A 17,334-nucleotide genomic window follows, 5' to 3' on the forward strand; every position below is an offset into this window, starting at 1 on the left:
AGAGCGTTTTTTTTTTTTTTTAAGTATAGACTTTCTTGCCTGAGGTTTCAGATTCAATTCCAGGCACTACCATAAGCCAGAGCTGAGCAGTGCTGTGACTAAAACAAGCAAGCAAACAAATGAAACAATTAACAAATTAAAAAAAAATAGCCGGTTCGAGCTCCCAGCTCCCCACCTGCAGGAGAGTTGCTTCATAGGTGGTGAAGCAGGTTTGCAGGTGTCTATCTTTCTCTCCCCCTCTCTGTCTTCCCTTCCTCTCTCCATTTCTCTCTGTCCTATCCAACAACAACAACATCAATAACAACAACAATAATAACTACAACAGTAAAAAAAATAGAAGGAGGGCCCCAGTTTTCCTTGGATTCTCCAAGGGGAATGTATCTCAACAAACTAAAACACCCACCTCCATGGGTCTGAGCCTGGTACACCCCCCAGGGGCTGGAAGAGATTCCTGGAGAGGAACAGCGAACAAGGAAGGGAAGGATAGGAGACAGGTGTCTAGAACTTCTTTCTGTAGGAGTTTCGGGAGCTCTTGCTGCTGAGCAGTGCTGGTGTGTGTGTGGCACTTGGTAATAACCCCGTCAGGTTACCTCAATAGATGTAAAAAGCAAAACTAGCAAAAGAGAGCCCATACCTTTCAAAATAGCACCCATTTTTTTGAGTCCCTGTGATGGACTGGGGCCCTGAGGATCCAAGTCCCTAAATATCTGATTCCTTCACCTTGTCTTTCTTCTGGGGGAAGGAGGGGAGTTGGTGGCTGGGTGGGGGAGGGAGAGGGAGGGGAAGAAGAAAGAAAGGAAAGGAAAGAAGAAATAATATTTGGAGGTGTGAGGAATAAAGGACCGTATGATGAAAAACTATGGGGGCTGGGTGGTGGTGCACCTGGTTGAGTGCACATGTTACACTACGCAAGGACCCAGGTTCGAGTCCCGGTCCCCACCTACAGGGGGAAAACTTCATGAGTGATGAAGCAGTGCTGCAGATGTCTCTCTGTCTCTTTTCCTCTCTATCCCCCCTTCCCTCTTGATTTCTGGCTATCACTGTCCAATAAATAAATAAAGATAATTTTAAAAGAAGAAAAACTATGTTAACACTTTAGACTTTTTAAAAAATTAAATAGTGCTGTGATCTGAGATGAACTGAACCAGGAGCTTGAAAACACTTTGATATGTATCTATGTCTAACATATATGTATATATAGCTATCTATATCTATATCGCTCTAGCTATATCTCCATATATTGATATGTACCTATATCTGTATCTATGTACATACATCTATATATCTATATCTCTGTATCTATATATGTACACCAAAAGAGACAGAGAAATTCAAAGGGAAAGAGGAGATAGGGAAAGAGAGACACCTGCAGCACTGCTTCTCCACTTCTGAACCCAGGTCCTCGCTCACAGTAACATGTGCCACCGCCTGGCCCCAGGACTTTGTTTTTGAAGATGTATCACGTCAGGGGAAGATTCCTCAATCAGGAAGGGTGTGTGTTCGTGCGTGTGCGTGTGTGGTGGCGGGGTTGGGGTGGGGGGCGGAGCCTGTCAATATGACTCCATCTTCTTGCTTCTGGTTGCCCTGCAGCACCCCAACCAGGCTCCCAGACAACGCCTGCTCAGTGTTGCCTCACGCGCCCTCTGGCGGTTAGGATAGGTATGACTGGGGCGTCCTGAGAATTCTAGGCGCTAGGTCATGATGAGGTGCAGAGAGCCCAACCTCTTCTGGCTTCTAAGCCAGTCAGAAGCAGACCCCTCCAGCCCTCCTGCCTCACCCCCCACCCCAGTGTGCACGCTGATGTGTCTGTCCCTAGCTGAGGACCTTCTTGTGATCCCAGGCAAGCCTACTGTTCCCCAGTGCATTTGCGTGACCTTCACTGGTGACAGAGAAGGTCGCTGTTGCTGACAATAACTGAGAGCCTGTCACATGCTAGGTGCTTGTCTGACCCCTCATGTCATGCTCACAACCATCCTTCAAAGCATGTTCTAGTGCCACACCCCTTTCAGGAGAAGGGAGGGGACTTGGGGAGAGTCCCTTGTCCAAAAGCTAGAAATCAGCAGGGCGGGACTCCAGTCAGCCAGGCTCCAGTCATGTCCCAACAGTGTCCCTGGTGTGTGGGACCCAGGGGAGGGTCAGCTTGGGGGCATTTGCAGAGAAGAGAATCTACCAACCAGAATTGAGGGTCTCCATTTCAGAACTGACTTGGAACCCTGCAGGACGCTGGGACTTGATAGGCTCTGCGTGGCCCTTTGTGTCCAGGGAGGAGGCCAGTCAGGCACAGGCTTGTCCCATTTGAGACCTTGCACATATATCCTTTGCTGTGACCTGGAAGCACAGCAGGGAAGTGCTGGTGGTCAGGAAAGGACTCTCGCTGTCTTGTGACAGACAAGCTCAGGATACTTCCTGTGTCTTTTATCACATGCTGGAACCCTATCACCCACACCTCTGCTCCCCACAGCTCACATGCCTGTGTCAAGGGGTTACAGATAGAGGGTGACAGCTCAGAGAGGCAGGTGTCCCCCTGGGGTTAAGCCCCACTCTGGAATTTGCCTGCTGGAATTTGAAGGCTTCCATTTTTACCACCTGGGAAATAGGTAGGAGAGGGGAGGGTCATAAAAGGCTGTTTTAGGGAGTCGGGCTGTAGTGCAGCGGGTTAAGCGCAGGTGGCGCAAAGCACAAGGACCGGCATAAGGATCCCGGTTCGAACCCCGGCTCCTCACCTGCAGGGGAGTCGCTTCACAGGCGGTGAAGCAGGTCTGCAGGTGTCTGTCTTTCTCTCCCCCCTCTGTCTTCCCCTCCTCTCTCCGTTTCTCTCTGTCCTATCCAACAATGATGACAACAACAATAATAACTACAACAATAAAACAACAAGGGCAACAAAAGGGAATAAATAAATAAAATAAAAAATTTTAAAAAGGCTGTTTTAGAAATGTCTAACTTTGAACTTGCCCTTGTTTTCCATGACCCAACACAACCAGGTAAAGAAAAGATTGTATGTTGAGGGCTGGGTGGTGGTGCACCTGGTTGACTGCACATGTTACAATGTTCGAGGACCTGGGTTTGAGCACCCAGTGCCCATCTGCAGGGGAGAAGCTTTGTAGGTGATGAAACAGGGCTGCAGGTTTCTCTCTGTCTCTCTTCCTTGCTATATTCCCCCCTCCCTGATTTCTGGATTTCTCTATCAAATAAATAAATATAATAAAATATTTAAGAAAGATTGTATATTGAAAAAATATTAAAGAAGGCAGGGAAAATAGCTCCCTTGAACAGTATGCTTCTTTGCCATGTGAATAATCCAGATTCAAGCCCCATCCTCTCCACATTGAAGGAAGCTTCAATGCTGTGGTCTCTTTCACTCCCTTTCTCTGCATCTATATCTCTATCTAGAAAGAAAGAAAGAGAACAAAAATGAAAAAAAGAAGAAAGAAGAAGAAAGAATGTGGGACAATTGAGACCAGACATCAGGAGCTGGAAGGCCTGGGGCTGTCTTCCTGCCAATTCTCCCTAAAAACTTGCTTTCTGTAAATGGGGCGACAACACATCTCTGTAGGAACGGGCTAGAGACACTGCCAAGCCCGACAGCACTTCCCAGCCTGCTCTGCAGGCCTGAGTGCCCTGTGTTGAGATAGAGGTGGTTTTTCTTCTATTTATAAACTGGGCAGGGGTTTCTTTTGGGCGCAAGGTAGATCTCCAGAAGCAGCCCCCCCCCCCCCACACACACACATGGTTAACATGACAGCTAAAGCCTCCTTCTCTTCTCTCCTTAGTTACGTCCGCTGTTTCTACTGGGCTGTGAAGACTCTCATCACCATCGGCGGACTGCCTGACCCCCAGACGCTTTTTGAAATTGTCTTCCAGTTGCTGAATTATTTCACGGGTGTCTTTGCTTTTTCTGTGATGATAGGACAGGTAGCTATACCTCCCCACATTACCCGCAAGGTCCCTCTCTCTCCCTGCTGGCAATATCATAGCCCAGGCCCAATTCTGACATACCAAGCCTGGGGAAGAGCACTGGGCTGAAAGTCAGATGTCCAGAGTTCTGGGTTCTGCTGCATGATGGGATGGTAGTTTCTTTCTTTCTTTCTTTCTTTCTTTCTTTCTTTCTTTCTTTATTTCTTTTTCTTTCTTTCTTTCTTTTTGCAAGGCTGTATAAAATACTTATTATATATACATGGTTTATGCAACTTGCATTTTTATTTTATTTTAATTTCTTTATTGGGGAATTAATGTTTTACATTCAACAGTAAATACAATAAGTTTGTACATGAATAACATTTCTCAGTTTTCCACATAACAATACAACCCCCACTAGGTCCTCTGTCATCCTTCTTGGACCTGTATTCTTCCCCCCCCCCCCCCACACACACACATACACTCCCCAGAGTCTTTTACTTTGGTGCGATATGCCAATTCCAATTCAGGTTCTACTTGTGTTTTCTCTTCTGATCTTGTTTTTCAACTTCTGCCTGAGATTGAGATCATCCCATATTCATCCTTCTGTTTCTGACTTATTTCACTTAACATCAATTTTTCAAGGTCCGGGATGGTGGTTTCTGTGGTTACTCCTATCTGAAAGTTTCACCCCTCTGAAACATCTTAGATTTCTGGGCTCAGTGGCTTTCTGCAGAGGCTGATTCAAGTTTCATTCAGAATCCCTGGGGGCCCCTAGTGTGTTGGGGTGCATATGTGTCCAGAGCATCACCTCTGAAGGTTCCCCCTTACACATAATTTGGGGTCCACATGGCCTTCAGTGTGTGGTCAGAATGGTCTCTGGTCCCAAGGCACCTTCATCCTTGTGTGGCTTCTGAGCGTGCAGCAGCCTCGTTCCCCAACCCCCTACCACACCCACATGGTGGAGGATTCTCCCTATCAACAGAAACTCTGAGAGAGGATGTGTGTCTCCCTTTCTTCATCTCCTCACCCCCTCAGACCACCCAGGTCTGTATAAAGGCACCCACCACACTCACCCCCAAAGCTCCTCCCTTTTATTTTCTGATCCTTCAATCTCTTGACTTATTCAGATTGCCTTATCCCTTGCCTTCAATGTGTTCAAGATAAAAATTAAGATCCATGAGAGATCCAACAGTTCATCTCAGATCACATCACTAGTAAAAAAATAAAAGTATGAAATTTTAACACAGTTTTTCATCCTTTATTTCTTGCACCCCCAAATGTTTCCCCTTCCCTCCCTTCCCCTTTTCGTTGAGGAAATGTTGATTTACAGGGGTGCAGTTCCACATCTCCCCAAGATGGATGTCTGCACTCTTCACCTTCTATCCAACCATCATCCTCTTTCACCGCAGGGCACTGGATCCCCATCCCCTCTTAATCTTTCTGAGTCCTTTTTTGAAGATTTTTGCTTTTGGTGGGGAGTTCGGAGGACCCACAGAAACCAGGAAGGGCTTTGCTCCTGCTCCTGCCCATCAATGCGCACACGCACCCCAGCACCCAAATATGACTTGCTCCTACCCCTGCGGCGTCTTTAATTCTCACCTCTCTCGCCCTCAGATGAGAGATGTGGTAGGGGCTGCCACCGCAGGCCAGACCTACTACCGCAGCTGCATGGACAGCACTGTGAAGTACATGAACTTCTACAAGATCCCCAGGTCCGTGCAGAACCGAGTCAAAACCTGGTACGAATACACCTGGCACTCCCAAGGCATGCTGGGTAAGGCAGCCCTCATTCCTGTAGTCTCCATAGCTCCAGGTGCTGAGACCCCATATTTAAGGAAGAGGGACCTAGGGAGCCCGCCAGATTTCCCAGTCTGGGCCATCAGGAGATTCCCTGAAAACACGAAGGGCTTGACTTTTGGATGCACTTTGAAATACACCTGACCTACCTCCACCAGAGACAGAACCACAGGACCCATACACCAACCAAGGAGAGAATGAAGCCTCTATCTTCAGATACATTTATTTTTTATCTTTATTTGAAAGGTTTTTTTTTTTAATTTATTATTTTAATGAGAGAGAGACCAGAGCACGGACCACCTTTGGCTTATGGTGGTGCTGGGAATTGGACTTAGGATCTCAGAGCCTCAGGCATGAAAATCTTTTGCACAACCATTATGCTGCCTCTGCAGCCTTCCACATACATTTATACACAGATACAATTGTGTACATTTTTGTTTGCTATGTTTCTGAAGTTATTCGGCTATAACAATACATTTAATTCATGTTTCTACCTCTCTGTTCATAATGAGGTTTGCTTAGTAATCTTTGCAAAGTGGAAGGCTCTTATTTGAAAATTATTTCTGAATTGAGTGGCATTTACATGGATTCTAAATGAAGTCTTTAAAGAAATTTGGGTGTTCTAATTATATGTTCATTTAACTGAGGTCTCTTCCAGTGCCTTTGGGGAGCTAGTGCTTTTGTTTTCAGGGCCTGCACATTACTGTCTTGATCACTGTGACTTTAGAACTCCTCAATATCAGCAACTCAAAATGAAAGGGCTTTTGAGGGTTTGAGATTTTTTTTTTTTTTTTTTTTTTTGGTTTCATAGAAGCTATACTGTAGCCTCAAGGCTGAGACTGTTGATCAGCTTGTGGACAGTGAAGCTTTAGAATGGTCATTATGGTCTACTTGTTAGTACACAAGACTCTACAGTTTGGGGGTCGGGTGGCAGGGCAGTAGGTTAAGCGCACATGGTGCAAAGCACAAGGACCGGTGTAAGGATCCCGGTTCGAGCCCCCAGCACCCCATCTGCAGGGAAGTCGCTTCACAAGACTCTACAGTTTACATGGCGTGTCCATAGCCTCATTTCATTTTACCTAGAGATGCTGGTCTCACCGTGTTCTTTCATAGTGGTGAGTGCTAAGCATCAGAGAAGTCCTTCCTTGACCAACCTAGGGTCACACAGACCCCATGCTTAAGCTCACAAATAATTGTGAAGTAGAGGAAAGGTTTGTTGGGCTTGAAGTCAGGTAGTGCATTTCCTGTTTGCTGTTACCCACATTCATTCTGTGCCAGGCTCTCTGCTGGGCACTGTAGATCCAAGGAGGGCACAACACCAGGAAGGCTAAGGGGCAGCATGGCCTGGGTGCGACCCCGATTTCACAAGATCACCATCACTTCCTGGACTGTGGGATTGTGGGCAAGCCGCTGCCCTTGACTAGCCTCCCTTGTCTGGTTTGTAAAGTGGGGATTTTAATAGTGGGCAGCTCTGGGGTGCTGGCAGTACTTAAAGATGTAATCTTTGTAAAACACTGTAAAAACAGTGTTATGTATACTTTAGTTCTTGCAAGTGTTCTTATATTGTGAGTAGCAGTGATTCATTAACAAACAGTTACAATAAAACATATGTGACAGTGTGGCATGCGGGGGAGGGGGGCGTGAATCTCAAGGGCAGGCTTCCAGGAGGAGGTGACAGTAGTGTTGGGTTCTGAAAAATAAGTAGGAGCTAGCCTGGCAACTGCAACAAGGGTATTCTTGTCAGAAGGAACAGCGCTGGCCAGGACAAGAGGGGGGCACTGTAAGCTGGGGTGGCAGAGAAACGCTGTGCCCACGGCCAGCCTGTGCAGTGTGGACTCTGTGAATGTGTGTGGGCTGGCTGTGCCTCTGCCCGTTGTCAGGGTCTCGTTGTTTGCAGACGAGTCAGAGCTGATGGTGCAGCTTCCAGACAAGATGCGGCTGGACCTTGCCATTGATGTGAACTATGAAATTGTCAGCAAGGTGGCGCTCTTCCAGGTAACTAGGATGTGGTCAGAAAGTGGGGTTCTTCTAGGTACTTCCCCCCCACCCAGGGCTTTGCCCTCAGGGTTCTGGAAGGCATGGAGCCATGCTGTCCTCTAAGGAGGGTTCCTTTTCCTTCCTCGAAATAGGGCTGTGACCGGCAGATGATCTTCGACATGCTGAAGAGGCTTCGCTCTGTTGTCTACCTGCCCAACGACTATGTGTGCAAGAAGGTGAGAGCTGACGCAGGGCGATATACTCTGGAAGTTCCTGGAGTCTAGGCTGCAGCAGTGCTTGGGACATTCTGAGCCGATCCCAGGGACATTTGGCAGAGGGAACCTTTGTCCGGCTGCAGGCTGTGAATTTGGATGTGCTACAGGCTTTGCGAGGCATCTGCAAGGCTCCCTGGGTATGGCCATCACGGGGGCCAAGATGAGGAACCCCACTTTAGAAAATGAAAGAAAAGAGATCATGCGAAATTACTTTCAGGAGTTTGGTGGTGGCGCACCTGGTTAAGTGCACATGTTCATTATTACCATTTTTAAAAATTTATTTATTATTGGATAGAGACAGAGAGGAATTGAGAGGGGGAGGGGGAGGCAGAGAGGGAGAAAGACAGAGAGACATCTGCAGCCCTGCTCTACTGCTCATGAAGCTTTTCCCCTGCAGGTGGGGACCAGGGGCTTGAACCTATAACCTTGCACGCTGCAGTGTGTGTGTGTGTTTAAACAGATATGCCACTGCCTAGTCCCTAAGTGCACATATTACCAAGAGCAAGGACCTGGGTTCGTGCCCTCACTCCCCACCTGCATCGGGTTCACTTCATTTTCGTTCCCTTTCTCTACCTCTCTGTCCTCTCTCAATTTCTTTCTGTCCTATCTAAAAAAAAAAAAAAGGCTGCTGGGAGTGGTGGATTTGTAGTGCTGGCACTGAGCCCCAGTGATAACTCTGATGGCAATAAAAAAAAAAGTGACTTTGATACTTAAGGCTCTGATGTGCCAGGTTCAGTCCCCAGCACCTGAGCCCTTGCACAGTGTGGCACCACTGGGGCCCAGCTTTCTTTCTTGCTACCGAGAAGGTCACTTGTGTGTGAGCTGCCCAGTCAGTGAGCATTGAGCAAATCAGCAGTCATGGAATTACCTACCTTTAGTCTGCCTCCTTTTAGATACGACAGGTGTGTGTCCACCTCTCCAGTCAACAGATGGAGGGGACTGAGAGGCCTGAGAGAAGTGGCGGGCCCCACTCTGAGTCAGTGACAGGCTCCTCCCTACCCTGCCACTGGCCTCTGAGCTGTCCTGCCTCTCCTGTGGTCACTGCCGGCCACGCAGAGGGCCTCACCCCACCTCTGTTTCAGGGCGAGATTGGCCGAGAGATGTACATCATCCAGGCCGGGCAGGTGCAGGTGTTGGGTGGCCCTGATGGCAAGTCGGTGCTGGTGACACTGAAAGCTGGATCTGTGTTTGGAGAAATAAGGTCAGAGGGGAGCTGAGGTGAAAGCAGGGGGTTTGGGCAAATACTGGGGTTGGGAGTGGGCAGCTAGTGGCTGGCTGGGGCTTTATCCTCAAGGATCCTTTGTGGGTCTGTGGCTGTATCACCTGCATGAGGCCACAATGTGCTCACCGTGCTCAGTGCACATGAAAGGGACAGATTTTGTGGGACAGCACCATGACCTCCCCAGAGTCTCAGCCCTCTCTCCCTTCTCTGTACAGCTTGCTGGCTGTCGGGGGCGGGAACCGGCGCACAGCCAACGTGGTAGCCCACGGCTTCACCAACCTCTTCATTCTTGACAAGAAGGACCTGAATGAAATTCTGGTGCACTATCCTGAGTCTCAGAAGTTACTCCGGAAGAAGGCCAGGTATGTTTCCTTTTCATTGAACAAAGCCCTGTGTATTTTGGCTTGCATTTGCTGAGCATCTGCTCATATATTGACTACCCCAGTACCTTCCTCAAAGTCAGGAAGTTCCTTACTGAAACAATACTGCTGTCTCATCCTGAATCCATGCTTGAATTTTGCCAGTTATCCTCAGAGTTTTTTTTTTTTTTCCAGGAAGCAGAATCTGTTTATTTTATTTATTTTTTTCTGTTTTTTTTTATTGGGGAATTAATGTTTTACATTCAACAGTAAGTACAGTGGTTTGTACATGCATAACATTCCCCAGTTTCCCATATAACAATACAACCTCCACTAGGTCCTCTGTCATCCTTCTTGGACCTGTATTTTCCCCACCCACCCACCCCAGAGTCTTTTACTTTGGTGCGATACACCAATTCCATTTCAGGTTCCACTTGTGTTTTCTTTTCTGATCTTGTTTTTCAACTTCTGCCTGAGAGTGAGATCATCCCATATTCATCCTTCTGCTTCTGACTTATTTCACTCAACATGATTTTTTCAAGGTTGATCCAAGATCGTCTGAAAACGGTGAAGTCACCATTTTTTACAGCTGAGTAGTATTCCATTGTGTATATATACCACAACTTGCTCAGCCACTCATCTGTTGTTGAACACCTGGGTTGCTTCCAGGTTTTGGCTATTACAAATTGTGCTGGCAAGAACATATGTGTACACAGATCTTTTTGGATGGATATGTTGGGTTCCTTAGGATACATCCCCAGGAGAGGAATTGCAGAGTCATAGGGTAGGTCCATTTCTAGCCTTGTGAGAGTTCTCCAGACTGTTCTCCACAGAGGCTGGACCAATTGACATTCCCACCAGCAGTGTAGGAGGGTTCCTTTGACCCCACACCCTCTCCAGCATTTGCTGCTGTTATCTTTTCTGATGTATGACATTCTCATAGGAGTGAAGTGGTATCTCATTGTTGTCTTTATTTGCATTTCTCTGACAATCAGAGACTTGGATCATTTTTTCATGTATTTATCGGCCTTTTGGATCTCTTCTGTGGTGAATATTCTGTCCTTGTCCTCCCCCCATTTTTGGATGGGGTTACTTGTTGTCTTGTTGTTGAGTTTGGCAAGCTCTTTATATATGTTGGTTATTAGCCTCTTGTCTGATGTATGGCATGTAAAGATCTTCTCCCATTCTGTGAGGGGTCTCTTGGTTTGGGTAGTGGTTTCTTTTGCTGTGCAGAAGCTTTTTAATTTGATATAGTCCCATAGGTTTATACTTGCCTTAGTCTTCTTTGTAATTGGATTCGTTTCATTGAAGATGTCTTTAAAATTTATTCGGAAAAGAGTTCTGCCAATATTTTCTTCTAAGTATCTGATAGTTTGTGGTCTAACATCCAAGTCCTTGATCTACTTGGAATTTACTTTTGTATTTGGTGAAATACAGTGGTTCAGTTTCATTCTTCTGCATGTTTCAACCCATTGTTTCCAACACCATTTGTTGAAGAGACTCTGCTTTCCCTATGTAATAGTCTGGGCCCCTTTGTCAAAGATTAGATGTCCATAGATGTGGGGGCTCACTTCTGGGCTCTCAATTCTATTCCACTGGTCAGTGTGTCTGTTCATGTTCCAGTACCAAACAGTTTTGATGACAATGGCCCTATAATACAATTTGAGATCTGGGAGTGTGATGTCTCCGGTTCTGTTCTTTTTTCTCAAGATTGTTTTGGCAATTCTAGGTCTTTTCTGGTTCCAGATAAACATTTGTAGCATTTGTTCTATTCTCCTAAAGATGTGCTTGGGATCTTGATGGGGATAGCATTAAATTTCTAGATGGCTCTGGGTAGTATATTCATTTTGATGATGTTAATTCTTCCAACCCATGAACATGGAATATCTTTCCACTTCTTTGTGTCTTTTTCAATTTCCTTGAGTAGTGACTCATAATTTTCAGTATACAAGACTTTCACTTCTTTGGTTAGGTTTACTCCTAGATATTTTACTGTTTTTTTTTGCTGTAGTAAAAGGAATAGATTTCTGGATTTCAATTTCTTCTAGCTTAGTGTTTGCATAGAGGAATGCCACTGACTCTCAGAGTTTTCTTTTTCAAATTCCTAGATCTGTCTAAGATCTCTCATTGTACTGAGTTGCCACTTTTCTATTTTTAATGCCTTTTTTTTTTTTTTTGAAAATTGCCACTAGTGTTATTGCTGGAGCTCAGTGCTTGCAAAATGAATCCACCATTCCTGGCAGGCATTTGTTTCTCTCCTTCCCTTCTTCCCTCCTTCCCTTCCTCTCCCCCTCATTTCATTACTCTCTTCTCCCATCTTTCTTTCTTTTTTATAGAAAGAGAGAACTTGAGAGAGAAGGGGAAGATAGAGATGGAGAGAAAAAGAGAGACACCTGCAGCACTGTTTTACTGCTCATGAAGCTTCTCCTTCTGAAGTTGGGGGCCAGGGCCTGAACCCTTATAGCAGGCCTGCAGGTGTTTATCTTTCTCTCTTCCCCTCTATCTTCCCCTTCTCTCTCAATTTCTCTCTGTCCAATAAAACGGAAAAACAAACAAACAAAAACCAACCAGCCTCCAGAAGCAGTTGATTCATATGCCACACCGACCCCAGTGCAACGAGAGAGAGAGAGAGAGAGAGAGAGAGAGAGAGAAAGAAAGAGAGAGATACCTGCAGCACTGCTCCACCATTCATGAAGCTTCCCCCCCTGCTGGTGGGGACCAAGGACTTGAACCTGGGTCCTTGCATGTGGTAACATGTGAACTCATCTGGGTGCACCACTGCCTAGCCTTCTTCCTTCCTCCCTCCCTTCCTCCTTTCTTTCCTCCTTCCCTTCCTTCCTTCCTTCCTTTCCTCCTTCCTTCCTTCCTTCCTTCCCTCCCTCCTACCAGAGCATTATTCAGTTTTATTTATTGGTGGTATTGAGGATTGTAGAACCTCTCATACTTAAGTCCTCTGTGTAACTTCTGTGTATCTCTCAGAAAAATTTTCTCCTTTTTTATTTAAAAGTTGATTTATGTGTTGACTTCATCAGAGGGGGAGAGAGCAGAATGCCTCACAGACATATGTGATACCTGGAATTAGTGGCTCATGAGTGCAAGTCCTGCTCTCCACCAGCCACACCACCTTCCCTAACACAATTTCGGTTGAATACCTGTTTCTTTAAAATAGAGAAAGAAAATATCAGCCTTGGGGAGGCTGCTCAGCAGAGTTACTGAGCATGCACAAGGCCAAACACACTTAAATAAGTAGAGGGCTGTGCAGTGTAGTGCTGCAGAGCTGTGCTTATAAGGGCTGGGAGTTGTACTGGGCCCCAATCAGATGTGAGTTACAGAGCTGCTGGCCACAAGTTCAATGGTAGCAAATCAACAGCATATATTAAATAAGATGTCTTTAAACAGAAACATACACAGGACAAGAGTACATCTTGATTGGTTGGGGGAAAATGTCAGGAGAGGCTTAACAGAAATAGAGTCCTGTAGTTCCCCATAAAGAATGGTTGAGCAAGCACTAACTCAGTATTTATGGGGGCTTTGCAGAACTTAACTACCGTGACTGATGTGCTATTCATTTATATTCTTTCCTTTCTGTTTTATTGGATAGGACAGAGAGAAATTGAGAAGGGATGGGGGAGATAGAGAGGGAGAGAGAAAGATAGACACTTGCAGACCTGCTTCACAGCTTGTGAAGCTTCCCCCCAGCAGGTGGGGAGTGGGGACTCTTGCCCTGCAGAGGTCTTGCCCTTGACTGTGCCTGGCCCTGGGGAGGGCTGAGGGCTGGTGAACTATGCAGCACAGAGGCTGTGGGCTACAGATCCTGACTGGCTTTATTCAATAGGTTGGCTGTCTAGACAGGCCGGCTCAAGGAGCGAAGAGAGTGTGTCTCAGCTGTGCCTGGGAACCTCTGGACCTGGGGGTGCCTGGGTTTGTAAGAGCCATGCATGAGGCTGTTTCATTTCCTCACTTTATAGATGGGGATCTGACACCTCAAATAAGTGCCCTGCTCGGCAGATCCTAGAAATGGGGCACATGAAGCCTCTTCATCCAGGGGCTGGTGCTAGTCCCCCAAATTAGAGGGAAACTTAAGTCATCTAAATGTGTGGATGGCAGATATAGTAGTCCCTGAATCTGGAAATATTCCAGAAACCAGTTCCATGTTTCAAAACATAGACAACTCTCAGCAATTGGCAAAGGTCCCACAGACCATTCTTTTGCACCATTCCAGTTCCATGCTGAGCCCCCCGCCCCCCTCCCCCCGCCAGGGGCATCTGCTGTGAGTTAGGGACTCCAGGTGACACAGGTGACAGTGCCTGGAGTCTAAGATTCTCTGGTGAGTCACCATGTTTGTCTTTTTTCAGAGGAGCTCCAGCCGGAAGTTAAAGTTTTCAGAAGTTAATATCAATAAGCATGATTTAAATCCATTGCCTCTGATTAGATCAGCTGCCAGTAATGACCTCATTTCTAAACAAACCCTTTTTTGCTTGAACCCTGGTGAATGAATTTGCCAGTTAGTCATCTAGGCTTGCTAGATTGCAGGCAAAACTCATTTGTTCTTGAGCCAAACCACTTACTGCATATTTATAGTGCGAAACATTCACAAGACCAGGGATCTGTCTGCTGGAATACTGTCCTTTTACCTAGAGAAGCAGGGAGATTTCTTCCTTCCTTCCTTCCTTCCTTCCTTCCTTCCTTCCTTCCTTCCTTCCTTCCTTCCTCTCTTTCCTTCTTTCTTTTATTTTTATTTTTATTGCCACCAGGGTTATTCTCACTGGGACTTGGTATCTGTACAGTAAATCCACCACATTCAGCTGCCTTTTCTCTTCCTTCCTGACTGACCTTCCTCCCTTCCTCCCTCCCTTCTTCCTCTCTCCCTCCTTCCCTTCCTTCCTTTGCCCCTTTAATTAGATGGGCAGAGAGAAATTGAGAGGGAAAGGGGAGATAGAGAGGGAAAGAGAGAGAGATAACATCTATAGTACTACTTTACCAACTGTGAAGGTTCCTTCCTGCAGATGGAGAACCAGGGTCTTTGCATATGGTAACATGTGCGCTCAACCAGGTGTACCACTGCCTGGCCCCTGGGGATGCATTTTCTTTCAGATCTAGGCTGTCATTCTGCTTCTGCTACAGACTAGTAGCATTCTTAGTCTCAGTTTCCCCAACTCTCACAGGGACAATAACCCCAGCCCTTTCTATGTGTGAGAAGTAGTGGCAGCATCCAAGAGGACAACAACCTGGATGTTGTTTTGTCATCATTAAGATCTGGGACTCTGAGGTCAGAGGCATGGATTGTAATTCTATTTCTGCTACTTCCTGTGGGAAGCTACCCCCCTTAAGTCCCCCCTCCACCCTATCCATCTCCTCATTTGGTATGAGAGAGAATAATAGGACCTGTCTGTGAGCAACAGAGTACATGTGGGTGACTTACCATGGGAAAACCGTATCGCCACAAACCCAGTAGGTTAAAACCACACGTTTATTATCTCAGCGCCTGTGGACCAGAAGTCTGGGTCAGCTCTGGCAGGGCTGCCTTAAGGTTGTAGCCCTAGTGCTGGCCAGGCCTGGGGTTCATCTGAAGTCTCTACTGGGGAGTCTCCGTTTCCAGGGTGATGACGTGGTTACTGACCTCGGTCCCACAGTGTAGACATGAGGGCCTCAGTTCTCAGCAAGCTGTTGGCTGGTGACTGTGCTGAGCTTCCTGCCACATGAGTACCACTGGCTTCATCAAAGCCGGGCCCAGAGGCAGTCTTCCTCAACTGATGGAGAAAAAAAGTGATATTGAGATATCATTGCTTGACAACAAGTCTCATGTCCCACTCCCCCTCAAGGAAAAGGGACCCCACAGAGGCATAAACACAGGAAGGAAGGTCACAGGGGAGGGGGTACTAGTGAGTGCCTGGCAGAGATCAGGCACAAGGTCTGCCATCTACAGACACTCAGTAAGTACTGATAATGATGACAATGAAGCAAAAGGAGGATCAAAAAGCTTTGGACCAGGAGTTGGGCAGTAGTGCAGCGGGTTAAGCGCACAGGTGCAAAGCGCAAGGACTGGCATAAGGATCCTGGTTCAAGTCCCCGGCTCCCCACCTGCAGGGGAGTCGCTTCACAGGCAGTGAAGCAGGTCTGCAGGTGTCTATCTTTCTCTCCCCTCTCTCTCTGTCTTCCCCTCCTGTCTCCATTTCTCTCTGTCCTATCTAACAACAACAACATCAATAATAACAACAATGAAAAATAACAAGGGCAACAAAAAGAAAAAATAAATATATATATAAAAAAGCTTTGGACCCCTTTGCATCTGGGCATCTTACTTCTGATTCCATATATCTAAGTGTCCATTACTATTTTCTTTTTTTTTTTTTTTAGATTTTTTATTTATTAATGAGAAAGTGGGAGGAGAGAGGGAGAGAAAGAACCAGACATCACTCTGGTACATGTGCTATCAGGAGTTGAACTCAGGACCTCATGCTTGAGAGCCTAGTGCTCTAGCCACTGCACTACCTCCTGGACCACACCATTAATATTTTCTGTGTGACCTCAGGAAAAACTACTCAGCCCCTTTGAACCTGTCACCCATATGGCCAGGTTACCGTGGTCATTATGATAAACCACTCTGATAATTACGCACACTTAGCCGGGGGCCACCAAGGCGCTCACAAATGATCTGTAGAACCACCATCATCATACAGCGCCTCCCCCCTGAGTCCTCACCTCCTGCCCAGTGTGAGCGCAGGCTGCTCTCTTTCAGGCGAATGCTGAGACAAAACAAATCTAAAGAGGAGAAGAAGAGTGTGCTCATCCTCCCTCCACGGGCGGGCACCCCCAAGCTCTTCAATGCCGCCCTGGCAGCTGCAGGGAAGATGGGTGGCAAAGGCGGCAAGCTGGCACACCTCCGAGCCAGACTCAAAGAACTGGCGGCACTGGAGGCGGCAGCCAAGCAGCAGCAGCTTCTGGAACAGGTAATGTGGTTGGGAACCCAGCCGCCGAGTCAGGGAGAGGGCCCGGTGTGTGTGTGTGTGTGTGTGTGTGTGTGTGTGTGTGTGTGTGTGTGTGAGAGAGATGGGGCCACAGTGTGTGTGTGTGTGTGTGTGTGTGTGTGTGTGTGTGTGTGTGTGTCAGAGATGGGGCCACAGTCCTCCCTTGTCAAAGTTCGGGGCGCCAGTATGCCAGGCTAGCTTCGCGGCGGCGGTAGACAGATGACCAGGGACACAAGGCTGAGCGGTGAAGCTGTAATTCTTTAATTACGAGCCAACGATTCAAAAAACTAATCTAATCTAATCACAACTCAAATTTGTCCTGCATCCTTCCCCTCTAGCGGCAGCATCAGGATCCCAGGAAGTATGCAGGATAGGGGGCTCGAGAAGCAAGAAGCGCGAAAAGACAAGGACTAAACCAAAATCTGTCTGAGGCAGGGGGAGTGAGACCAAACCAATGTAATAGAATGACCATGTAAATAGACCACAACGTCAAGCCATGTAACAGAAGGGATCCCAGAAGCAGAACTAGAAGCATACCAGCACTCCCTCCTCTTTAGTATCAGTTTGAAGTCGCTGGATGCAAGTGACAGAGGAAGCTCAAACTTCCAGGAATAAATAGGGAATCTCCTGGGTCAAGTAACTGCAGAGTTCATTCCTGACTTGATCCAAAAATCTCACTTGTTGCCAACAGGACTGGCTTCACCGTTCAGCACTTCCATTTTCTCACTGATAGCTCCGTTCCACAGCAGGCCCCCAGGACCTCAAGGGTTACATCACTCAAGGGTTACATCGTCCTGATTTAACTACTCCTGCAGGACACACACCATTTCAGATAAAGC

At 46.8% G+C, this 17,334-nt stretch overlaps 1 protein-coding gene across 1 annotated transcript in view; it reads left to right on the plus strand.

Annotated features, from left to right (window-relative positions):
- CNGB1 (cyclic nucleotide gated channel subunit beta 1) overlaps positions 1–17,334 on the plus strand; it is an 80,851-nt gene that overhangs the window by 61,941 nt on the left and 1,576 nt on the right. The window contains 7 exon segments of the mRNA XM_060172105.1: positions 3,771–3,912; positions 5,512–5,671; positions 7,592–7,689; positions 7,824–7,907; positions 9,029–9,147; positions 9,384–9,530; positions 16,267–16,477. Coding sequence (XP_060028088.1) covers positions 3,771–3,912; positions 5,512–5,671; positions 7,592–7,689; positions 7,824–7,907; positions 9,029–9,147; positions 9,384–9,530; positions 16,267–16,477 — 961 coding nt within the window.

This window comes from Erinaceus europaeus, chromosome 2 (genome assembly GCF_950295315.1).
Source record: "Erinaceus europaeus chromosome 2, mEriEur2.1, whole genome shotgun sequence".
In the NCBI taxonomy this organism is placed as follows: Eukaryota; Metazoa; Chordata; class Mammalia; order Eulipotyphla; family Erinaceidae; genus Erinaceus; species Erinaceus europaeus.